General features: G+C 37.4%; 3 protein-coding genes, 1 long non-coding RNA gene and 1 pseudogene across 10 annotated transcripts; 3 read left to right on the top strand and 2 right to left on the bottom strand.

The window, feature by feature from the left end:
- Positions 1-687: 687 nt before the first annotated feature.
- On the top strand, positions 688-5457 carry LOC119988918 (probable protein phosphatase 2C 6). 5 transcript variants are annotated; one of them, XM_038834171.1, is made up of 6 exons: positions 688-1662; positions 2199-2569; positions 3303-3569; positions 3827-3944; positions 4110-4333; positions 4538-5457. In XM_038834171.1, exons 2-6 carry the CDS (start codon positions 2306-2308, stop codon positions 5078-5080), a joined length of 1416 nt encoding a protein of 471 aa, XP_038690099.1. In that variant the 5' UTR covers positions 688-1662; positions 2199-2305; the 3' UTR covers positions 5081-5457. The 5 variants fall into 5 exon arrangements, with proteins under 5 accessions (XP_038690099.1, XP_038690098.1, XP_038690097.1 ...); XM_038834170.1 differs by having other exon boundaries at positions 789-1662; positions 3186-3569; positions 3833-3944; positions 4538-5391; XM_038834169.1 differs by having other exon boundaries at positions 1166-1662; positions 2180-2569; positions 3186-3569; positions 4538-5391.
- Positions 5458-5616: 159 nt separating this feature from the next.
- Positions 5617-9164, top strand: LOC119988919 (uncharacterized protein At3g52155, chloroplastic). 2 transcript variants are annotated; one of them, XM_038834174.1, is made up of 5 exons: positions 5617-6317; positions 6583-6682; positions 6781-6960; positions 7249-7366; positions 8603-9164. In XM_038834174.1, the coding sequence occupies exons 1-5, from the start codon at positions 6029-6031 to the stop codon at positions 8666-8668; spliced, it is 753 nt and encodes a 250-aa protein (XP_038690102.1). In that variant the 5' UTR covers positions 5617-6028; the 3' UTR covers positions 8669-9164. The 2 variants fall into 2 exon arrangements, with proteins under 2 accessions (XP_038690102.1, XP_038690101.1); XM_038834173.1 differs by lacking the exon at positions 8603-9164 and adding an exon at positions 7504-8584.
- A 424-nt stretch (positions 9165-9588) lies between these two features.
- On the bottom strand, positions 9589-19532 carry LOC119987779 (annotated as a pseudogene).
- LOC119988456 lies at positions 14056-15435 on the bottom strand. Its single transcript, XR_005465616.1, has 3 exons — positions 15229-15435; positions 15107-15157; positions 14056-15008 (listed from the first exon to the last, which is right to left on the bottom strand). It is a non-coding gene; the product is annotated as an uncharacterized LOC119988456 (long non-coding RNA).
- A 96-nt stretch (positions 19533-19628) lies between the features above and the next one.
- On the top strand, positions 19629-23923 carry LOC119988454 (snRNA-activating protein complex subunit). 2 transcript variants are annotated; one of them, XM_038833500.1, is made up of 12 exons: positions 19629-19894; positions 19963-20012; positions 20083-20149; positions 20238-20293; positions 20641-20818; positions 21501-21589; positions 21675-21765; positions 21927-21992; positions 22432-22527; positions 22989-23114; positions 23197-23457; positions 23558-23923. In XM_038833500.1, the coding sequence occupies exons 1-12, from the start codon at positions 19736-19738 to the stop codon at positions 23840-23842; spliced, it is 1524 nt and encodes a 507-aa protein (XP_038689428.1). In that variant the 5' UTR covers positions 19629-19735; the 3' UTR covers positions 23843-23923. The 2 variants fall into 2 exon arrangements, with proteins under 2 accessions (XP_038689428.1, XP_038689429.1); XM_038833501.1 differs by lacking the exon at positions 21927-21992.
- Positions 23924-24727: the final 804 nt, after the last annotated feature.

Genomic DNA, 24727 nt, shown 5'->3' on the forward strand with positions numbered 1-24727 from the left:
ATCATCACATCATGCATACATCCTCCATTATAAATCACATTATTCCCCTAACAACAAGACTCTACGTCTCATAAGTCGTGTGCGCTTTCTTCATAAGGTTGCACAAACCTCGAGTGGTACATTCACTCTGACCAATCCCTAATCCTGTTTTTTTAATATTTTATACTGTGAATATACATGTATATATTTTTCATAGCAATGACAACACCCGAAACTCTCCAGATCTCAGATGACAACTATTCGAGTAGGACAGATGTTGTGGGGTCCTTAATACCTTTTCCACACATAATAGATCCCCCGAGCCCCTGTGAATCTTAAGTATATATGCAGACCATGCCTTGACTGTCAGACATCCAATTGCGTTTATAAATATCAATTGGTGGCGGTTTCATATACATTCGGATGGATTATAATGACATATCCTAGTGTGAGCCTGCATCGTAATCTCGTTTATGATAATCTCGTTTATGATAAGGAGGATAAAGAAGAAGATGATGATCAAGATAACTAAGTAGTTATTGATGGGTCAAAGCCATTGAGTAATAAAGTGTTCAAAACTGACTACTCCTTTTGAGGTTGTGATGATTATGCACATACCCGAGTCGAGTAAATACTATCCACTTTCGACGAACCTCATACTACCCTGCATATGTATTTGTTCTTTTAGGTCCTTTGGCCCATAAAATATGTTCGTTAGGTTAGGAAATTTGATATATTATATTATACATTTCTCTTCTTCTCGTGGGCGATGTGGAGTTTAAAGACCCGAGTACATTTGTCACTCAGTAGCTTGTCCAGCACTTGGGGTGACAAAACTCTGTCTAGTCCAAATGATCGAATTTGTCAGATCCGGATAAAACTAAGCTTGGACAAAAGTTTTATATCTAAAATTTGGGTCTAAACACAAAAATTTTGTTCGATTTAAAATCAGGTCCAGGTCCAAACACATAAATCTTGTCCGAATTTACTTGTCCGAACCCTAATCCGAATTAGGTTATTGTCCGATTTACTGGTTTATAGTTAAATCAATCCAGATTTAATCAATTAAGTACGTTCGAAATCCAATCCGAATTAAAGTCCGAACATATAAATATTTCATAAATTATCTGTTGATGTTCGACCTACAACTAACTACTATCCGGCACCCACCAAAATTAATATTGAAGAGGCTTGTAGGGGCCTAGTGAAGGACCGGTGTTACACCGGGGGGCCATTCCACCTCCCGTAAGGGAAAAAAAAAACCTTTTGAAAAGATTTACTCATTGACCGCGCTACCTCCACCAACGGACTGACGGAGCCCACGTGTGTATCACAAGAAGCATTGAGAATGGGGGAAAGAACAAGGGTAGACCATTCTCATCTATCAAAGTTGCGGCGGCAATCTAACACTTGTCTTGATTCCTGAATCCTACTAATGTCCAGCCTCATTGTCATCAAAAACCACTGTAATCTTTCAGCCTCCCCCTTCGTAAAATCCCTTTTCTTACACTTTTTTTTTTGGGTATAACCTATTTCTTACACGATCCATAGGCCATAGCTCCCACCCACAAGCAACGCGATCCTCTAGTCTACCTAACACCGAAATCGGCTTTGCCTGGAAGTTGTGTTTCATAGTAGATCAAGCTTTTGATGATCACTGCATGATGCACTAGCGTATTTCAGGTAACTTCACTTCTTTCTTTTTAAGTAAACTCGAGTTGGTATCTTTGGATAGCGAGTCCTTCTCACTCTTCACCGTAATTTAAGACTATTAAGTTTAACGATTTAATAGATTCCACTGTGAGCGTTAATGATCCAACTATTTCTTCAGCTTAAGATCAGTTGTTTTTTTTTTCTCCCTAACGTATCACATGATGGGAATTACTTTTGAGTTTTGACTTTTTCTTAAACATAGTATCTTAACACAGAAAATCTGTGTTATTTTGTCTTACGTATGCCTCTTCGTAAACAATACAGACTTCTTTGCTCTCTTTTATGTCAGAGAGTTGCATACTTTCTTCCGTAAGAGGTTAATGATATTGTTTGGTTACATTTGTTTATTTAATTCCATGCATTGTCTAGCATAGAAACTAGTGATAATTTTGGCCAATTAAAGTGTATACCAGTTGCCTTGATGTCTTTACCATTTTTCTCCACATTACTTTGATTAGCCGTCATCAATAAAATAGTAATACTATAGTGATTGTATAGACATGGAGATGGAGGAGGAAAATTAATGGCAGTGCTATTTCTACTTGGAGTGGGCTGCACTGGACTTGATTTCAGAAGGCATTCAGATTTCTGAGTTAAAGTGGTGAATTTATTGATGGGATCTTGCTACTCATCCTCAAAAGGGAAGAAGACTATTGACCCTGATATAGTGAGGAATGGTGCCTCAAACTCCACAAAGAGGCAGAATAGTATTGTTTCATCTTTGTCAGGGAGGTGGAAGAAAAGTAGAGATAATGCCGAGGGTGAGCTCCATTGCATTCCTGGCAGGATTTCTACCAATGGATCCACTGAAACCTCCTCTTTGTATACCCAGCAGGGTAAGAAGGGAATCAATCAAGATGCCATGCTTGTTTGGGAGGTTGGTTGCTCTTCTTTCCTGGTTTTGTTCTTGCTCTGCCTCTATTGATGATGCAATATTTTCTGTTTTGACTTTTGAGAATCAAGTTCTTCTACCCAAAAAAAAGTGGGGTTTTGAGGATGAGAATTGTCTTTGCCTAATTTTTGTTGTTCTTGGAGAGTAGGAAAAACAACATGGAGCTCAACAGTCATGAAGGCTTTGCCTGGTTTTGTTGTCCTTGGAAACTGGATTTGCATGCAACCTGCATATCTATTTTTGAATAGGCAACCTGCGTATCTATATGCTGGTAGTATCAGACATAACTTCATATAATTTAAATCAAAAGTGCTGTGAGTACTGAGTAGTAAGGGAATGAAGCACATACTAACTAGAATTTCACTTCTTTTTATTCTGGAGACAACACCTTTGGTACTCTGTGATAAGCATTTAAATAGTCTTCTTTTTTTGGACTGGGCAATGATGATCTATTGTTGCATCTTTCTCCAATTTCATCCACGACATGATTATACTTGCACATTGTATATGCCGTATCCTCAGATATTATCTTTCAGTCACATGCATTCCCCACTCAACTGTAATAATAGATGCTAACTTGATTAATATGTTTCTAAAATAGAATTTCAGCCCAAGCAATGATACAGTTTTTTGTGGGGTATTTGATGGTCATGGTCCATTTGGTCATATGGTTGCAAAGAAAGTCCGGGATTCACTCCCTCTTATGCTGTGTACTCAGTGGAAAGCCAGTTCCAGTGGTGAATGGAGTATTCCTAATGGCACTGGAGATGCTCCTTCCTGTGCGTATTCTGATGAAGCTGCATCTTTGAGAGCAGATGAATATGAGCATTTGGAGGTTGAAGAAAATGAAAAACTCCCAGAAAACTATCTGCCACTTAAAAGGACCATCTTAGAGGCTTTCAAATTAATGGACAAGGAATTGAAGTTGCATCCCACTATTGATTGCTTCTGCAGTGGAACAACAGCTGTTACTTTGATAAAGCAGGTTTTCTCCACCTTAACATGCTCAAATTGATTTGTTATCATACTTATGAATAAATGCCAGCTGTTTTTTATTTATTGCTTGAGAAATTGGGTAATAATCTTGTTTATTTGTTTTACAATGAAAATTTTGTTACTAACTACTGTGACTAGTGCTACGATTTGTGTACATTTCATGAAAAGATAAAATCTTGGAATAAATTAAACCTTGGTGGTACAAAATTTAACCATTACTTGAATAATACATTTTTACTTTTTTAGGGACAGGATATAGTAATTTCAAATGTTGGCGACTCCAGAGCAGTGCTAGCGACAAGAGACATTGACAAGTCTTTGCTTGCTGTGCAATTGACCATAGACTTGAAGCCTGATCTACCAAGTCTGTTCCTCTCTTTCTCTCTTAAACGTGCATGCACACCGCACTACCCAGTTTGGTTATAAACACAAAAAACGTGAATTTGTAGTATAATATATTGGAATATTTCGTGACTCGTCTGCTTATATCTGTTAAACTTAAAAGTTTCTTCGCCTGTTTTGTATGTAGGGGAAGCTGCTAGAATCCAGCAATGCAAAGGAAGGGTTTTTGCGTTGCAGGATGAGCCAGAGGTTGCACGTGTATGGTTGCCCAACAGTGACTCACCTGGTTTGGCAATGGCTAGAGCTTTTGGGGACTTCTGTCTAAAGGATTTTGGTTTAATTTCTGTCCCAGATATATACTATCACCGCCTCACTGAAAGAGATGAATTCATCATTCTTGCCACTGATGGGGTATTTAGTTTTTGGAATTAATTTGTGGAACCTTGATATGATCCCTTGTGATCCATGATTCTTATGCTGCCATTTGGCTTTTTTTGCCAAATAAGCAATGCTACAATGCACTGATTATTTAGCACCCTCGTACCATCACATGAATATTTCCCTTTTCCCTTTTGAAAACCTTAGTAATGCTATGAAATTCAATTTTTGATGCAGGTTTGGGATGTCCTCTCGAATAAGGAAGCTGTTGATATCGTGGCCTCGGCCCCTGGCCACGCAACAGCAGCCAGAGCTCTTGTAGATTGTGCTGTTCGGGCATGGCGGCTTAAATATCCTACTTCCAAGAACGATGATTGTGCTGTTGTGTGCCTCTTTTTTGAAAATATATATTCAGCCAATGAGGTTGTAGAAGGCGGTGATGCAACAAAGGTTCCTGAAGAATCAATAGAGAGCGATATGGTAACCAATCAGAATATTGGAGGAATAGAAGGCAGTGAAAGGTCTCATACTTTTGTTCTTGAGCATTTAGATACTTTACTGGCGGCCTCAGATGAGATTGTGCCTGTCTCTCAATCTGTGGAGGACAAGTTTCCCGTGAAAAGCCAGGTCCATAAGAGGAGCCTGGCTGAATGTATTTCAGCTGCCGAGGATGAGGAATGGTCGGCCTTGGACGGTCTTACTAGGGTTAATAGTCTCCTTAGCCTTCCTAGATTATTCTCCGGTGACAAAGGAGCTGCCAGTTGGAGGAAGTGGTTTTGAATAATCATTTGTGTAGTGACAACAAAAAGGAACTCCAAAAGTTGGAAGCACTGGAATTCAATGACAGTAGGGTTGTACATGTTTGAGGTTGTTTGCTACAGATTGAGAGTCGCTCCGCATCGAACCATATAAGCTAAGTTAGCTAACCATGTTTCAAGACTGAAGTTTCAATACCAGAATTATTTTACTCAAGTGCTGTTGCTGGTTTTGTTACTGCTCTACCCCCAATGTTATATTGTGATATAAACTTTCTGGCAGACTTTTCTTTCTTGCCTGCCTTTTTGATTCATTTTTGTTTTCATTTGTTTGTCTTTCGTGGAGCATGTTTGGCCTTGTATATTATTGGATGAAGGAAATTTGTTTACTTTGTGAGGGCATGGTTAAGGTATCAAATTTCTTCCGTATTTGGCTTTTATGCAGAGGGAGGTAGCGAATTATATGCGTAATCCTAATCCCTCCATCAAGCCTTTCTTTTTGGATATAACGTTCTTTTTGTGCTTCCAAACTCCAAATCTAAACCCCTAAATTCCTAGACCGAAGAGCAAAGTTGGAATTTTACTTTCAAGAACATCAAAACACTGGAAAGTGTAGCATATTTTTGACCCCAACCGGTACAAAAGGCTGGGCTTTACATATTTTGGACTCTTTTTTTATGTCACTGCAATGGGCCGGCCATGGATGGCTGAATGAATGTGGATGTCATCTTCTTTGTTGGTTCTCACTCTGTTCTCAGCTTTGGCTCTGCTCTGCGGCACTCTTATCCTCCTTGTAATCCATCCTGATTCCTGAAGCTGCTCTTCTTTTGTTTGGGATAATCTTCTATGGAACATGCTTAGAAACTCGTGACTGTCGTCGGATTTGTTATGGTGTGGCCAACAACCAACTATAGAGCCAAAATAACCGGAAAAGTTTTGCGTTTTGAGAGATTTCCGGTTTCAGGTTGTGAAGATGAATGAAAAACTGGTCCTGGGTCTCGGGGGAATTGGGACTGTGAATGTGAATTGGAAAGGACTGTCATCGATGAAGTATGGTTCAGCTTCGGTTTCAACGAGGAAGCCAAAGTCGGAGCCGAATCCAAGCCGCCGTTTGCGGTGTCCATCATTGATGATGGAAACGACCGCCTCCCAAGTCACTGGCTCCGAATCTGGAACTAGTGCATCCACCTCAAAATCCATGCCTCGTCGTCTCATTCTCCTTCGTCATGCGGAGAGTTCCTGGGAAAATCCTTCACTGCGAGGTACCACCACACTCTTGTTTTTATTAATTAAGTAGGTATTATCATACATTAGTCCTTTCTTTAAAATTTCCATGCTTCAATTGTGCTCACCGCCTTGTGTTCTGTGCTTCTCTGTTGGATATCTAGTAATGCAATCAAGAAGAACCCTTGTGTGCAAAACTGTGATTCTTTTGTTTTTTTTTTTACTAGAATAGTAAGGCAATCTACCATCCATTAAACTTGTCAGCAGCTTTCCTGATTGGAGGTTTTTTTCCCCCCTCTTAAGATCATGATCGTCCCCTAAGCCAAGCTGGGCGTGCTGCTGCTGTCAGTGTTTCTCAAAAGCTCCAACAACTGGGTTGGATTCCTGAACTCATTCTGTGCAGGTTAGAGTTATTAAAATAAATCTAGTTTCAGCTTCTTAGCTGGTTCAAATTATTCAGTTTTACATTGAAGGAGATTCTTAGTTGCCTTGTCACTGTAGCGATGCAGTGAGAACAAAGGAGACGTTAAAGATTATGCAGGAACAAGCGGAAGGCTTGTTGGAAGCGGAGGTCCATTTCATTTCAAGCTTTTATTCTATTGCAGCTATGGATGGCCAAACTGCCGAGCATCTTCAACAAGCTATTTGTAAATATTCAAGGGATGACATCCTCACCATCATGTGAGTTTTGACAAAATTTTCTGCTTTTTTTTTTGGCTGTTTGAGCTTCAAGGTTTCCATCTACTCACCTTTGGACACTGAAACTGTAGGATTTTTTTTTTGTGTTTTTCTAGGGATATGAAATTTCCTTTTGTTTTCATGCAAAATGTTGTGGGTCTACTGTGGTGATGCATGTACCAAATAATGGTTTTTGACATTTTGATTTATGCTTGTTGAACATATTCTTCCAGTTCATCGTGGGAACGGATAGGAATCTGAAAAAAAAAGTGTTCAACTTGGTTAATACAGGTGTATGGGACATAATAGGGGATGGGAGGAGGCAGCGTCAATGTTTGTAGGAGCCTCCATAGAACTGAAGACATGCAATGCTGCTTTACTTGAAGCTGCAGGAAAATCTTGGGAAGAGGTAAATGTTTCTTTGCTTCACAGTTGTCAGCAACTTACCCTGTGCCGTGCACTGTAGACAGTTATTTTTTTGTGTTTGATCACCTCAAAATTTGCGAAGCCACTAACTAATGCACTTATATGTGTTCATGATTTAAGAATTCAGTGCTGCAAATTTCACAAAGGAAACATTTTCTTGGTGAGGGAGACACGGATAAATATTTTCATTTGTTGAAAAGTGCCGCAAGCTTTGCAAAGGAAACGTTTTCTTGGTGAGGGAGACGGATAAACATCTTCATTTGTTGAGGGCGCTAACAAAGCAGAGATTTTACTTTTAGACAATAATGTTTGCTATTTACTTCTGCTAGTTGCTTATTAATGTGTTATTTTGGCATCTTTTGAGCAAAAATATTTATAGAGTAAGTTTAGACTAATTACCTGCAATCAGGCAGTTGCCTTGGACCCCAACATCTTAGGAAGGCCTCGCCAACAAAGAGAATTCATTAAGTTGGTAAATTATTTTTCTATTCTCCTTAGTCAAAGACCTAAATTTTCTCCAAACCCTTAAAAGATGGTAGGTTCTTTCTCTCTAAATCCTTAACAAGTTGGAGAATTTTATACTCTCTCACCCTCATATGCCTTTCTCATTCTCTTCTCTCAGACACATGCCCCACTTAAATCAGTTCATCTCTCCCATCTTTCTATTCTCACGGCATTTTCTCTATAATCCACACCTCTACTTTTTTTTTAATAAATAATATAGATTTTAATATTTTACTATTAGTTGTATTTTAGCATGTGAGGATTTGAATCTTCAACCTGTTCAAACTTCTAACAAGTGGCTACCACAACAAGGCTAAGAGCTACTTCTTTATAATCCATACCTCTACTTGAAAACTCCATTGCAGAAGATCATTGTATCTTTTCAAATTGTGTTCATATTGCTTGTGAAAAATTTATTTTGTAGTTTAAAGCATATCTAACTCTCTAACAAGAGTTCAACTGCATATTTTCCTATATTTGGTGTTTATGATACTCTCTTAAGCTCTAGGTAGGGTTAAAAACAAAGATTGTTGGTTTTCGAATTTTTTTTTTTTTTTAAAATAGGTATTGTTTAAATTCTTGCCTTTTGCCTAAAACTAGCATGATACGGTCCTGTTGCAGTAGCTCACTCTTATTGTTCATTGGACAAAATTCATTACTCAATATTTGTGAATTTTCCTCAATATTTATCTACACCAGTGTTTGCCACCTGCAGGCGTTTGTGTCGACAGGACTTGGTGAATGGAGGCTTCAGGGCATAGTGAAACCTAGTAGCATGTAGCATGTAGCATTATGGGAAATTGTCATTACTAACACGAAATTGATGGTCAAAATTACCCGAACATCCCGTTTTTCGTTCTGTATAGTAGTTGATCACTCTGGCCATTGAAAAAATAAGAAAAAAAGAAGAGTTGGTAGGAGGCAAACAGGATGTTATCCTTCTTCTTGAGATTTGGGATTAGTTGAAGTTTTAGATAGCAACATACCATCATCCAGACTGTCCTGATGGTAAGGGTGGCAAAGGAAAGCTTGGCCAACTTGAGCAGGTAGCTACCAGCTGTGGACGGAGAATCAGTGTATAAAAGCAGTGGCAACATGCAAGACAGCAAGAGTGTAACTATATATCTTGTGCTTTTAAAGTGGTTGGTATTTAGTAGTTTTTAGCTGGAAAATACTGAAAGGTAATACTTGAAGAAGGATAGAAAATCCTTTTGTTATTTCCAATGGTGGATTTTGTATGAGACCTTACCAGAAGAAATTAAACAATCTTTCATGGACATTTTGATATCTGCTAATATCAAGAACCCTACTTTCATAGCAATAAGAGACAGGTAAAAGGTCAAAATATGGGGCATGGGCATTTGCAATTAGGTTTAGCAATTGGGTGACTGAATGTTCTGAAATTCAGTAATTGGGTCGCTCTAATCTAATTCCGTTCAATTTTATGCTGAAAATGGCTGATCTTCAACCATTTTTGTTGGCGTGAATCGTACATGTCATTTTTAATTAAAAATAAGTAATACATTTTAGTTTTTTAGAAAGAAGGGGAAAAAAAATACAAACCCTAATCACTACCGCTTGTTGCCATCGGTGTTGAGTGCCTCGACACTGGACAGTAATCGCAGCGTTTTCTTTCAAGACAATGGACCATAGCCAAGAAATGTGAGTTCATAAAAGATGGTAGAGCTTCACATCAGACACTTAATCATCAGTATCTGAGTTAGATCAGTTGCAACAATCACTATGCCAGGTACTATCCATTAGGGTTTAGAATGTTTTACTTGTGAGGCAATTGAAGGTCTTGGCAGTTGGCACACACAGCAAGAGATTCAAAGCAAGCTATCCACTCCCAGTACTCTTCCCATTTTAGTCCAACGCTCATGCCCTATAAAAGCTCAAAAAACCTATATATAAGGTATCTAAAGCATCTAAAATTACCAAGTGCTAGTCCGGATGAAAGATGTTTCCTTTTCAGTACCTGCATTGAAAAGGCAAAACGAAGGGCGCGTATCAAAATTACATATCACAGCCTGACATTTTCCCCAGGTGATCTTCATTTCCTACTGATGAGGGATCAAAGTGCTCCCTAGTCATAAAAACAGAGTGGGGTTGCTGGTAGGCGGAACTTAAGCTCGACTCTAGTATCTTGTGTGTAACCACTAGCTCTGGTTTAGCATATGTTCCACTCATGCTCACTCTTTGTTTCTTCAATGACCTCTCACCTTTGGGGCTTTCAGTAGTTGAACCAACATTGCAGCCTGAATCTGGAGTCAAGGGTTCATGGTTCGATAAGAAAGGATCATCAAGCGAAATTGTTTTCCTGGGGGCACGTTCCTTTGCAACCTTATCTTGAAGGGGAGATTTTGAAGTTGGGGCAGGGGTTGCTGGGTCTATCTTGTTGTCAGATTCCGGACAGGGTTCACCTGATACTGGGGCTGAGGCCCCTGAGTCAGGAGCTTCAGCAAAAACTCCCCCGAGTCGTTGTTGCTCTTCAATAATTTTTTTCAGGTACTTCCCTTGGGCTTCTATTCGCAACTGTAGTTGTCTCTGCACCTGTTGTAGTCGAGCACACAAATTGCAAATTTGGTGAGAGTTTGGCACATTGCAAACAATGATGGCAAAACACTTCTTTTACTGATTAGTTTTTGGCAAGAATTAATAATTGAATAGTTTCAACTTTCAAGTAAAACAATAGTAATGAGTGGAAACTGTCTTCAAACACAGGTGAGTTCAAAATATTGCAATAGCAGGTACACCCCCAAACTCTTTCTGCCTATGTTTCTACCCTTACATTTTTGTTAGACTACTTGTCAAGTGTGTAGCATACTTGAAAGAGTAGCCAGCGGTGACTCAGTCTACATTGTGTAAATAAAAATAGAAAGGCAGTTGAAAGCTAGTGTGACAAGTATTAATCATGAACATGAGGCTAAAATTAAAAGACAATCGAAGATTGATTCTGACGTTAACAAGGTGCAGTGATCAAGATCTCTAAGGTTGACTTGACAATCACTTTTATTACGACTCATGCTCACCAAATTCCATACATTTTTTCCCTGATAAGTAATCACAATATAAGCCGGAATGTACATTTAAAATGTGTACGCGTACATATAAAAATACATATATGTGTGTGTGTATAAATTTCCTTTTTTTTCCTTTTAATTTGAGCATGATATATATGTAGATTTTTCTTGCACAACAGTATCACAAGAGCAAAGAAGCTTATATGAAGGGTAACTAAATAAAGCCCAAACCAATGAGATTGTTGTTTCTTTATGTCACTTGTCAATGTATTTCCTCAAAAGCCTTGAAGTTCTCACAGGGTATAGGGTTTTCTTATTGTTGGCATTTATTTCAGGTTTTATAAATTTCTGAATATATTGTAAAAATAATGATAATGGAAAATGCTCAAAATTGCGGAACAAAAACATGCCTCCAATTGCTCATGAAGTCGCTTTTGAACCTCCATCTGTAACTTAAGTGCTTCAGTAATTTGCATCCCACTGCAAATGTAAAATATACTTCTACCAATCAATAAGTCATTCCATAAATATAATTACTCAAGGCACTTCTTGATGTAGAAAAAGAGTGAGGTATTTTTTAAAGAAAAATTATATTACAGCTCACCAATGGGTGCAACAAGAAATTAAAAGGCAGATAAGCTGATGCTGTGAAAAAAAATTACTACAACAACCATGAAGCCACAATTTTTTTTAGGTAAGGCTTCCTACCAGCTAGAGGGGTAGGGGGATTCGAGCCTCTGAGCTGGAGGAAGCAAGGTGTCCCTTAACCAAGTAGGTTATTACTGGAGGGACACCATGAAGCCACAAATTTACAGTGATTAGCCAATTGTCTAAGAATAAGTCCAGAGAGCGTGGGAATTGTGTAGTTGTTTGAGCCGACATGGTAGGCATTAATTCTTCCATCATAAACATTTGCAAGCATATGCCTATACTGACATGAAGTATCAGACAACATGCAACGAAAAAGAGTTGAAAACACAAAGCATAAGTGGTAGTTCTACTTACGTTGAACCATCCAAATTAGAAAGCATGTCCCCAGTTTCTTTCTTGTCAACTTTTTTCCCTAACACGACATTTAAAGTTGCATCAGAAAGCAAAATCTTGCAAGTCATACTAACAGAAAACCCACTAGTTATCCCCAAAATAACTTGAGAGAACTAGTGACATCCGCCCCCACCCCCACCAAAACACCTTAAGGACACAACCATCTACATGGTAAATCTGCATAATTTCTCCAATCAAAATAATGAAACAGTTACTATACTTGGTTCCAGTTTAATTAACAAATGGAGATCAGACAACCTACCATCAGATGAAGAGTCCGGCAGGTATTTCGCAAGTCGATATTTCTGGATACATCAAAGCATCAGAGTCAACAAAACACAAATGAGAATGTTTAGTGCATGACATAATCTGCTTCAGCAATTATATATACCTGTAGATGGCTTTTGACATGATATATCGTTAAACCTTGCACACCCATGACTCTAAGAACACCCTTGGGCGTGGCCCCTGGGGAAAGGAAAATAAAAATATTATCAAAATTTTCGCAGTTGCACATTCATTTCACATAAAGATCATTTTGCAACGAGGAGGAACCTAAAACTTCCATCTTAATGCCCAAAATAATCCATCTGGAATAACAAAAGAACATATTCTTCGTTTCAGTAACTCCCGAAATTCATAAAATACTTGCAAGTTCTCTAATATATCATATATCATAAAGAGTAATTGGAGTCACCATGAACCGTGCGAAACTTATATACCTATATTTATATTTACATTGATTGACAAGACCTCAAAGGAATATATATATTAAATAATGACTAGACGGGATTCTCAGTGATATCAATGCATTTTAAGACACCGAAAAGCCAAGTAGGAAGTATAGAATACTTGTTCTAGCCTCATTTTTTTCCCTTTTGAGAAGCAAAAAAATATGGAACTGGATTAAAGAGCACCAAGGAGGTGAAACCCACATATAGTCCTAAAGAACGTCTGCAAGAGAGTGATTCTACTACATCCAAAAACCGCTTTTTATTCATGCCGCTACTTCTATAAAACCAAGTAGAAAGACTTAAAAGCCATCATCAATGATATCAAAAGTAGTTTCTTCCCCCTGGAGGGCTCTTCTACTCATCTATTTCCATAACATCCAAAAAATGGTTGTAAGGAATGGAGGATACAATGTTTTTCCACTGATTGGCTCCCATACAAAAGCTCCAAGCAAATAACTCTTCTTCAGCTGAATCAGTAACAACCACTTTCATCCCAAAAAGAGTAGGGGGAATCGCCCGAATCTCAGTAATCCATTTACAGTAACCCATTTGTTGTAGCTTGTTATGCAGCAAACCGCATTTACTTCTCAAGTTAAATCAATTAAAAAAAATATGGATCACCTTCCACCAAAATCAATACAGAAGATTGATCAAGTTGAGGAAATTACCAAAATCATTCTTCACCCGTTTCAGTTACATAAATAATCCACGCAAGTAGACATTAGAATTTACAAATAAGTTCAAGCCATATGAATCTGTTTACATGCTTCAAGTTGTCCAGCACTAATTGATACACAAATACTGTTTTATCTCTTTGCTATTCCCATTGGCAAACTATACGCTAGAACCTTGACATTTTTACTCTAATAATTTAAAGATAGTGGAATATTTTACCGTTAAAACAACCAGGGGCTAAGATAACTTAAAGGTAAGTTATCAAAGTCCACATTTCAATTGATTTATTCTGCTAACAGTAAACCTGGTCGAGTCTATGTTTACTCAAAGACTTGCAATACAAGCTAGTTGATGCATCACTTCTTTGGCATGTTATACCAAATATATGTTGCAGTTACAACTCAAGGGAAACAACAATAGAATCAAAGAAACAATCATCTACACAAAAGTTGAGGAGACTCACTATCTGGTCCACCAAGTTGTGCCACGGCATCAACAAACCGTTCATGAAGTTCATGTGTCCAACGCAATCGTTGCTTTGATGAAAGACTAGGGTTGTTGTTGAGACTGTTGCCTCCATTCATGGGTTCCATCTTGCTAAAACCAGTCCAAATGCTCAACATGAACTAAAGAAATTGAACTTTGTGACAGGAACACTCTTTGGCTGATACGGACGTCATTTGTCAAAGACGAACAAGTCAAAGAGTTTTCAAAAGCAATAAAGAATAAATTACGTCACACTTCATCGAAAACTATAGTATACATTAAAAGGGTAAAAACAAAAGATCAAACAGAAAACTTATCAGGAAAAAAAAGAGAACAAACATTCAGGTAGAAAGAAAGAAACAATTACATTTCATGTTTTCTCCCTAAAAAATATTCTCTTCTATTAGGTTTTTGTGGTGATGGGTATCAAGGATTGTGAGAGGTAACACGACAATTTGCAGCAGAACTGTTATTTTTCCATCAATTAGCAGCAACGCATTTACCTTGTCAAGACAGACGCATGTCATCGTGCATACAAGTGGTGGGGGATCAATTCATGACCCAAATCTATATTGTATATGACTACAAAATGATGGAGCATGTTTTACCTACAAAGTTACTGTTCACAGCCTTTTAACAAACCACAGTTTGCTATCCTGCATAAGAACCCCCTAGAAGGATGATAGCAAAAGCCGTGCAATGACATGAGCCTTTGGCATTACTATATTTCGAAACTGAAACACCATAACAGTTAGAACAACAGACTATCTTATCATCTTATATGACATTACAAGCATAAATTATTGGACAAATAGACCGAGAACACAGAAAACAGTCAGGGAAGATCTATGACCGGCCGCTGTTGGTGCATTTAAATATTGTGACCAAATAAGTTAAATTCCAGCTATCCCTGTGACCTCCTTGGAAATTGATTGGCATAGAAATCATCAACTTGAGAAGAAAATCAAATTAATGAAGAGTAAAGAGCCCAATACGGAAGGGTAATTGCCTAAACCAACCATTGCTGCTAATAATCGACAACAATCTTCAACCCTAAAACCAAACTGTGTTTTTCTCCTCGTACGATATATCAAACATAATATAGTATCGGGAAAAAAGACGTACATTTCTCCAATCGACTATATATTGTGCCCAATTCCTTCAGGTATGTAATTAGAGTTGCAGTCAATAAATAAAATAATGTAACTTGTTTATGAAAAAGGAAAAAGAAAGAGAAAAAAACTGTAAAGAACACACCTCCATCTTCGGAGGAAAGGGTGGCAACAGTCGTCTAAGACAATCTTAAAGCTTAACACAGGACAAGATGGTTCAGAAAATAATCAACTTAAAGAGTCAACCAGCTAAAAAAATGGACGTACCCAGATCTATTGCTCAATCGGGGGGGCTGCTGTATTGTCTTGTGTTCAGTAGACTGATATATTTGTTGAGATTACGAGAGAGGACACAAGGGAAAGGCTGAAAGAGCTAAATTTAAGGTCTGGAAAATGGGGAATTTTGTTGGTGCTGCTTTTTGGGTCTCCCTCTCTCTCTCTGAAAATAATAAGTGAATTTGCAGTCTGAAATCTGGAATTGTTTTTTTTTCTTTTTTAATTATATATATATATATAATGTTATATTTATTTATCGATATAGTAATAAACTAATAATATTAAATGGCAGATTCGAGTTAACCGACCGGCCTTTTCAGGGAATCCTCTCATGTTATATTCCGTTCCTTCTCCGGCGGATCTCGTCTCTTTCTTTCTATCTCTATTCTCTTTCCTACTTGATTCATTCGTCTTATTACATCACATACGTATATCGGTATGCATGTATACGCCATTATTTATGTCAAAAAAAATTACGGATATCGAGGTATATATAGGGGTGACAAAAAATCGATTCATGTGAGAGGGACAACATCACGTGTTTATGAAATATTTACATGTCCGAATCCTAGTCCGGATTGAATTTCAAACGTACATCAAACTCGGATAGATTTAAATCCAGACAAATAAATCGAATAATAATCTAATCTGGGTAAGGATCCAGACAAATAAATCGAATAAAATTTATGATTTTGAACCCTGACCCGATTTTAAACCGGATAAAATTTTATGTTTGGATCGTATTTCAGACATATAATTTATATCCAAACTTATTTAATCTGACAAATTCGATCATCCGAACCAGACTTAATCTTACCACCCCTAGTTATATATGTCCAAACTCCAAAAGTTTTATCGTAATAATACAATGGAGGGCATTGAACAACCCAATCCAATCATTGGATACCAAACCGGCCTCTAAAATGAGAGAGTATTTCCTCCAATCCAATCCAATCGTCTCAATACTTCGAGTTTCTCATATGTTAGTCCGTCATACACTTGGCCTCACAAGATTTCGTATGATAAAGCAGAAAATAATTAACATTTAAATCCTAAGCATCTAGGAATTGACAATTCCATCACCATTCCTCCACAGCGGTTGATATGAACAGAATTAGCATTTGTGCAGCTACAACTCTGATGTCTTCTCCTCAACTGAAACAAACACAATATGTATTAGCACTGGTAAGTTTCTGCTCTATATACCATATCTAGTGATTCCTCAAGTGAATTAAGTTTGGTCACTTTAATGAATCTCTTGGGTGGTTCTCATTTTCACTTCAGTCCGCATCAGGGACGATGTTGTATAATCCAACCTTTGGCATCTTCTTCCCTCCAACTGAAGATCCCGCCAGGGTTAATCCTCAGGTGAAGTTAAGCAGCTTTTATTGGAACAATCAGCACCTAGGGGATGGATTAGTAAGTAGGTGGCACTTCTTCAGCCAACTCAACAGACTGCAAGGAGTAAAAGCAAAATGGATCAAGGGAGGACCTTCTCGATGTTTCCCTCCCCAGTTCTAGACTCTTTTGGAGCCCCATGTCAAAAACTGCACTTCCAATAAATTGTTGGGCAAGCATCTCGAGCATGGAAAAATACTTCCGCTCTGCATCCTGGCGGATCTGCAGATGCTTCTCAGCCTATACAGAAAATATAAGATCATCAGCTAGCATGTGAACTTCCTCGTTTCAAAAGTGCAACTTGAAAAAACAGCATTCTACATATAGTAATGAGTTTTTATGTGAATAGAAGCTGATTCCAGATCATTAAAGGCAAATTCCACAACCTAAACAAGGAATTACCAAAACTTTGAGGAGATATGGATCAGCGTTTTATTTATCTGAAGTATATTTCATTGCTATTGTCTATAGATAACAATGAAATCAACATGTAACAATTCTCCAGTGTTGAAAAGAATCTTACCTCAACTTGCAGATGTAATTTACTTTGCATTTCCATTTGCACTCTTAATGCCTCTTTGACTTCATAACCCCTATAAACCAAGTAGACTAATAACTTTCCGGTATTTTTTTATGAAGAAAATACAGCAGGCACTACTGAAGCTTTGAATGAAGGATGGAAATCTCCCTTACTCATTTATATCAGGAGTCATCAAGCAGGGTGTAGAATTACTGCTCCCAAGAGTTGCTACAACGTAAGAATCTGTCGTTCCTTTCATGAAATGGAAACAAGAAATGAGTTCACAGTTCCACATTGCAGATTCCTTCATTGTTATTGTTAAGATTAGTTACTTTGACATTCAACCCAATAAGTTAACATGCGAAGTTGGCCCATTTGGCATCATTTATACATCTTCTAACATTTATTATTTAATTGATTAGGTATCTGATCAAAATATGATCAGCCCATATGACATGAGAAGTTAGTCCGCAACAATTCTTTTTCTTTTTCAATTTCCCAATAAAGAGAGAAAGAAACAAGACACCTAAATTATCCTTAAGAAGAAAGAACCTTCAGATCAATATCTGCTTACAGCAAAATTGATTAATGATATCACAATTATGACAACTAAAAAACATATTAGTAAAATACATAAAGAGAAAACAATGAGAAGACCCACCATCCTTGGGTGCCTCACCCATATCCTTTCTTAATTGCTTACCCAGTCTGTATTTCTGCAATATTTCAAGAAACATCATAGGTTACTAAAAGGTCTGTGCTCATATATGATATAACATCACAGGTAATTAACAAGTCCATTAGACCCCCTCTTTTACCACAATCTTCAATCAATGACTTAATAGTCTGACATCACAAAGATAGTTCAACCAAAAAAAACCTGCAGATGGCTTTTTAAATGGAAAAGAGTTAGTCCCTTCACATTCATTGTCCGCATAATGGCCTTTGGTGTAGCTTCTGCAATGACAAAACACATCCCAGTAAGAACTTCTTTTACTGAGAAGTCCTAGTCAGAACAAAAATGGCATATATGCATTTAAGAAGCTATCAACCAGGGCATGTCAATACTTTATGATGGACTGAAAATGAAAAATCTATTGCAAAAAGATTCGAGCAAACAACATAATTGCATCAAACTCATGTAGAAAGACCGTGAATATAATAAAGTGCCACTAGAGTTGGCTTTCACTCTACTTTCAACGTAGTAACTCGACTGTAAGGAGAAAGAGACAACTTGCAACTGAAAGATGAAACTTGCATGAAAGCAAAAAGAAGGGAAGGAGAAAGAAAAGAGGATTTCAATAATGTAAGGCATGAATTTTTTTTTTCTTTACATGGAAAGAAATACAAGAATTCACACAAAACATAAGAAACAGAAAAGAAAAACAAAAGATTTTTCAAAATATCATTAACAACATAAACGCCGGTGAGGAAGAATAGATTTAGTCGTGATAGTAAAGAGAAAAATATTTTGTTGCCATTACTTAAAAAACTTAGAAACAATACAATACCCTGCAATAAAGTAATTGGTAAAACATACACAATTTAACTCCTAAAATGGCCATCGACAGTACAAAGGTTCCTACTTCAGGCACCACTTCAGCAAACATGCCAGTGCAGAGCATAACCATTAGCAGTTATTTCAATAACAGTCCAACACTACTTTCAAAAGTAGATTTTTCAATGCAATTAATAAGGAAAAATGCACATCAAATTCTATAACCAACCGAAACAAAGCCTCATTTAGGTGAATGATTTCTCAGAATTCACTAAAATTGAAAGAAGTTAAAAATGGAGAATGAAGGCACAAAGTGGCTCCCCACAGATAGGTGTCTATACATACAGTCTCCAATATCTAATTCAAACGCAACTCACGAGAAGAAGTTGAAACAAAGAGATGCAAAAAAGAAAAAGGAAATAAGGAATAAAATATATATAAGAGAAGAAAGGAGAAAGAAGGAAAAGGAAGAAGAACAGAAGACAAACTCTCGGCACCGCCAAGCTGAGTGACTGCGTCAATGAAACGGTCGTGGAGATCGGCAGTCCACCGGAGGCGAGGCTTGGGATCGGAGGTGAGGACAAGAAATGGCTCTCCTCCTACTACTCTCTGGTTCTGATTCTGAATGAAAGAAGCGGCAAGACCACCACCAACGCTCCCTTGTATTTGCATTTGACCTTCGAGGGGCTGCTGAATCATTCTCGAGTACATCTTCTCCTTCTAAAGCTCTACTGCTACTATTCTTCCCGTCTTAATATTATGGCGGAGCTCACATCCACCCGCCCCGACAACCCTCGGATGAAGAAGGATAAGACGGACGATGCGAGACCCCTAATTCAGAAGATGATGAAGACGAACGAAAGGATAGCCTTCATCTGCACGTCGCAGTAAATATCTGCCACTGACAAGCTCAGATTAGCTTTTCATGGTGAAAAACAGTAACTTTAGCCTTTTGGGCCGAGGACAGTAATTGGGTTGGGTTAAATGTTAACTTGGGCCTACTTATAAAGACGAGTTCCGTGCCCCGCAGCGTTCGAAAACGATTCTCTTTCCCCACAACCTGGCTTTCTCCCCGCACAGAGATGACAGAAGAATCAATGGAGAATGTGGAGTTCGAGCAAGAGCATGTAAACGATTCGAACTTTTCGATTCCTCGTGGTGGTCCTATCTATATTCCGAACATGGTAGGCTCTCTCACTAGGGTTGCTGACTTCGAGGCCTCTGCTGCCCGCCAACTTCAGGTAATCATCAATTGTTTGTTTGTTATTTGTGTTATAAATCGAACCAATTCGACGCTGGTATCTTTCAGGATTTAGAGTACGAGTTGTTGACAGATTCTTACGTTGACGAGGATATATGGTACGTACCCTCTCATTGTTGCTTTTGGCGTGAGGTTTTAAGAATAATCTCATGTGCTTCAACTGTGCAGTGTTGATGAGCTTAAAGTTTTCACAGAGGAAGAGTTGGTTGATATGGCTTTGAAGGAAGCTTTTCAAGTATGATGCTTTATTTTTTCTCTATTTATTTTAACTAGTTTCCTTAGTGTCTAATGATTGTGTTCGCTGCTTTCATGGATGAATTTAGGATGCTGAGAATACTGAGAAATCTTTGCAACTCTGGGAAGGGAACTCTGTTGCAGGGTAATTGATACGAACATCCTGTCTGCTACATGATCTCTGGAATCAACCAAATTGAGATCTTTGAATTCAATGTGTTTATATTATATTGAATATGGGTGTTCCACTTGTGGACAGCAGATTTTTGTAGCATGTTCCACAATGTCTCTTGAGATCTTTTCATTTAACTTTCAACATTCTTCTTACCTCAGTGAAGCCCTTGTTTTCCCCTGTAATGTGAATATTAAGCATTTGTATCCCTTACATGCTCCAGTGTTTGTCTTATACACCATTTTAAGTGATAAAAACTATCTCAGTTTTCCTCTTCTGTATCTTGAAAGAATTTTCTTATCTCTTTGAATTATATGCAGAAAAAATGATACATCTGCCAATAAAAATGGGTGTTCTAATTGCTTTCAAAGAGGAGGGAATGCTTCTGCTTCATTAGTACCAGCATATGGATCTCAGTCCGACAACATTCTCAATGTAGCTGCAAATAATACCGAATCAAGAATAAAGAAAAGAAGAGTGAATAAGTGTGCTCTGGAGGTGTCTTTTCCGTCCTATGATGGTTCTATTCTTTGCTTCACTGTTTGCGGCTTTAATTTCTTCTAATTTTCTATAATAGGTAGTGGGATTTCTCAATGTCAAACTATATAAAGTTTAATTAAGATTGTGATCGTGTTCTTCAAATACTTTGCTAACCAAATTAATGAATATACGATGTCTCTGTGTACTTGCTAAAGTATATTGTATACATTTAAGTGAATGTTATTAACTTTAAAAAATGATACGAGTTCATATTATTTTAGTCATTCATGTCAGTCTCTCTTATCAGCAATGCTTATATCTTAATAATTTTTCTGAAGGTTGGACTCTTGTTGGTTGAGCTTATGCTTTAGCAATCTACTTGTAAGATAAATGGAGTTTCTTTTATTCTTTTGAGACCATGAAACTTCTCCAAGGTAGGGCCATATTAGACTTGTGTCAACCATTTAATAAATGATAGTAGTACAGACTATAACCTTCTGGCCCCAATAATTTGTGCTTATACTTACATTTTCTCTTATGCTTCAGTGAGTACGTACGTTGCACTGTGGAATGCTTTGTCAATAATATCTTCTGCTGTCCTTGTTTGCATCAACAATTTTAATTCTTTTTCCAATTACATTTTTTGAATTTTGTTTTTTATCCTATTGTTTATTAAGTTTGATCTCTGCTGCTTATTCAGGATAGTTATATTGAAAAGGTGGAGCAACTTGCAAAAATTAAACAAAAGCAAGATGAAGACAAAGCAGCAGCTAGGCTTCATTGTTTCATGTTTGTAATATGACATATGTTTTCAACTCATTTATGGTGCATTCTTTCTGTGTTCCGGTTATTATGGACATTTATTTTGGTGCAGCCCTAGCTGCAAGGCCAATGAATCTGCCGTTGCATCGTCGGAGAAAATTGAAAGGATGCAATCGCTCAGGTCCATAAACTCTGAAAGAAAGGTTCCTAATAACGCACTGTAAATCTAATTTGCATATGTTGTTCTTTGAATTTATATTCAGGAGTTGTCTTATCCTCCGATTTACGTATTTGAACATTTTCATATTATGGGCACAATCTACTCTATTTGATATTTACCTCTATCTGAAATTTATTGCAGTAGGTTTGGCAGCCACCCATAGTTAGCAACGATGTCAGTGAAGGCATGGCTTTATTGATGTATTCATGGGTGATTATCATAATTTGTATTTGAAAAATTCTTCCTATATAGGAATTAGGAAACCTCTTTATGTATGATCTCACCGAGATGATGATGTGATTGCCAAATTTATATTATTCTGATTATTAGTTTGCTAGTGAATTTCTTCGAATTTCGTTTATCCATATGGGCTGAGTAAGGTTTCTTATAAAGCAGAAGTAGAGCTCCTTGAGCAGAAGTGCATTTGCTGCCTGTTTGATTTGAATATAGAAACACAATTCTAAAATCTTCATTGTAAAAGCTTCGATTATTGAAGCTTACATTGACAATTTTCTAGTTAAGGTCTTATTTTCATTAGCCTAGACATTATCACGTAAATATATATTGATACATCTACCTTTGATTTGTTTACCGATGTTTACTGTGTATTGTTTCATTCTGATTTTCTTTGAATGTGTTGTACTTGTAGATGAAGCCATCAAATATTCAGGAGCATATGCCTGTGTTATATCCTGAAGTTGTGCTTTGCATTGAAGTTTATCATGCTGTACGAAAATTGGCAAAGGTATCGAATTTTCTTTTCTTTTCTGTTTCCTGGTAAGTCATAAAAGATTAGGCTACCAGTAGGCCAAGTGTTCCATGTAGGTATAGAATTTTCTACTTTGGTGTTGTGCTGAGTTGTAAATTATTTGGGTGATCTCTGGGTTCTGCTGAGTTGTAAATTTTTTGGGTGATCCCTGGATTCTGCTGTCGATCAGATAATGGAGATCATATAATGTTTCATTCAGGATGTCTGGTTCTTGGATTTTCTCATGGATGAAGTGGCTCTGATAGGTTTTATACCCATTTTGTAGCTGTTCTGTAACTTCTCTTAATTTTTTTTCTCAAAGTTAAGGATTAATGGAGTGTAGATGTTTAATATATTTTGTTTTATTTTTTCCTGCTCTGCATTATTAGCAGTTTTTGTTTCATTTGTTTTGCCCTTACTAATCTGCCGGTCATATCTTTTTGTGAAATTGGCTGCAGACCCAAGAGCTTTTGGTCCTAGGGCGACAAACCTTGACTGAACTAAGGGATAAGATTTATTGTTTGACAGACTCTGTGATGCAAAAGGCGGGGCAGCATGATCCTTCGGGATATTTTCTCATAGAAGTGAGAAGCTCTGTTTGCCAGTTTCTTTTTCACTGCAAATATTGCTTTTCACTGTATTTTAATTGTATGTTTCATCTTGTAGGATGTATTTTGCAATGATTTAAGAGATCCCTCAGCCATAGATTATAGTGAACCTATATTCGATTGGCTTAGGGACTCGAGGGATGAAGCTCTTAGAAAGTGGGACTGCATTATAAGTGGCGATTTACAAAAGAAGCAAAAAGCAATTATAGGCGAGGTAAAATCATCAGATTTGCCTCATTTCAAGGCCGTTGCAATGCAGAACACACAGTTTTGTGACTTGAGGTTTCGACTTGGTGCTGGATATTTATACTGTCATCAGGTGCAGTACTCTTTGCATTGTTTCTGAATTCTTTAGGCGGCAATATCATTATGGGCTTTACTTTTCTGAATTCCCTCTTTTTGTGATAATACTGGTGCAGGGAGACTGTAAGCATACTATAGTAATCAGGGACATGAGGTTGATTCATCCTGAGGATGTGCAGAACCGGGCAGCTTATCCAATTATCATCTTTCAAATGAAGTTACGCGGCCAAAAATGTGATGTTTGCAATATCTATAGAGCGACCAAGGTTAGTGTAGATGACAAGTGGGCAGGGACAAACCCTTGTTATTTCTGTGATGATTGCTATTTCCTTCTTCACCACAACAAAGATGGCAGCCTTTTGTACAGTGACTTCCTAGTGTATGAACATGTGCATGATTAGTTGTTTTCGGGTATGCACACAGTTGATGATAATTCAACTCTAATTTGAATCAGGCCAAGCCGAATGAATTGATTAAGAAAATGATTGCTGTGGTTCTTCTCCCATCAATTAGCTCTTCCCTTGAATTTGTAATCCTAGCTCTTTCTCCAACTCAAGATGCAAGTGTTTGAAGCTAATATGTATATGTATTAAGATCCTATAGCCATGTAAGTGCTTCCCCCATCTTCTAGCATTATGAGGGTCATGGTAATCCCAGGACCATTGGTGCTTGCAACCAGAACTAAATCTGTGGCTGGCTATCGTGTGCTACCTTTACTGATAGAGATGCAGCTCTCCTACTCGATGCGGAATGCAGGAGGTAAGGCTTTTGATGATGTTTTTGGCAACGATTGTTTGAGTAATTCCCATTCACTTGCAATTTGCAAAGGTGAATGGAGTGAAGGCAGTTGGGGATTTTGGGATTTGGGTGTTTTTGGATATTTGGTAGAGGTGGATGACCCATGTAAAAATAGCATATGGGATTTCGTAATTCGTTTAAAATTATAAAATTTATAATTTGATTTCAATGATTTGGGTTGTACCATATCATATTACATTTTTGTTTTTCTATTTTTAAAAATTTATTAGACTTTTTCACTATCATTATATGTGAATTGTAAATCATAGGTAATTGCGGAAGCTCCAAATCTGTAAAAATACACCATGTAGGTTATCAAAAATAAGGATGAAAATGAAAAGAGTCTAAGACTATGGTTGATGGGTTAAATATTATTTATTTATTTTTTTTTATAAATCGTTTAATTAAAAACACATATGAAATACATTGTAAGATGCATCTAGGGTCAAATTTTAAGGGTCTTAAACATTATTCAAAATAAAATAAGG

Source organism: Tripterygium wilfordii, chromosome 21 (genome assembly GCF_013401445.1).
Source record: "Tripterygium wilfordii isolate XIE 37 chromosome 21, ASM1340144v1, whole genome shotgun sequence".
NCBI classification, from domain to species: domain Eukaryota; kingdom Viridiplantae; phylum Streptophyta; class Magnoliopsida; order Celastrales; family Celastraceae; genus Tripterygium; species Tripterygium wilfordii.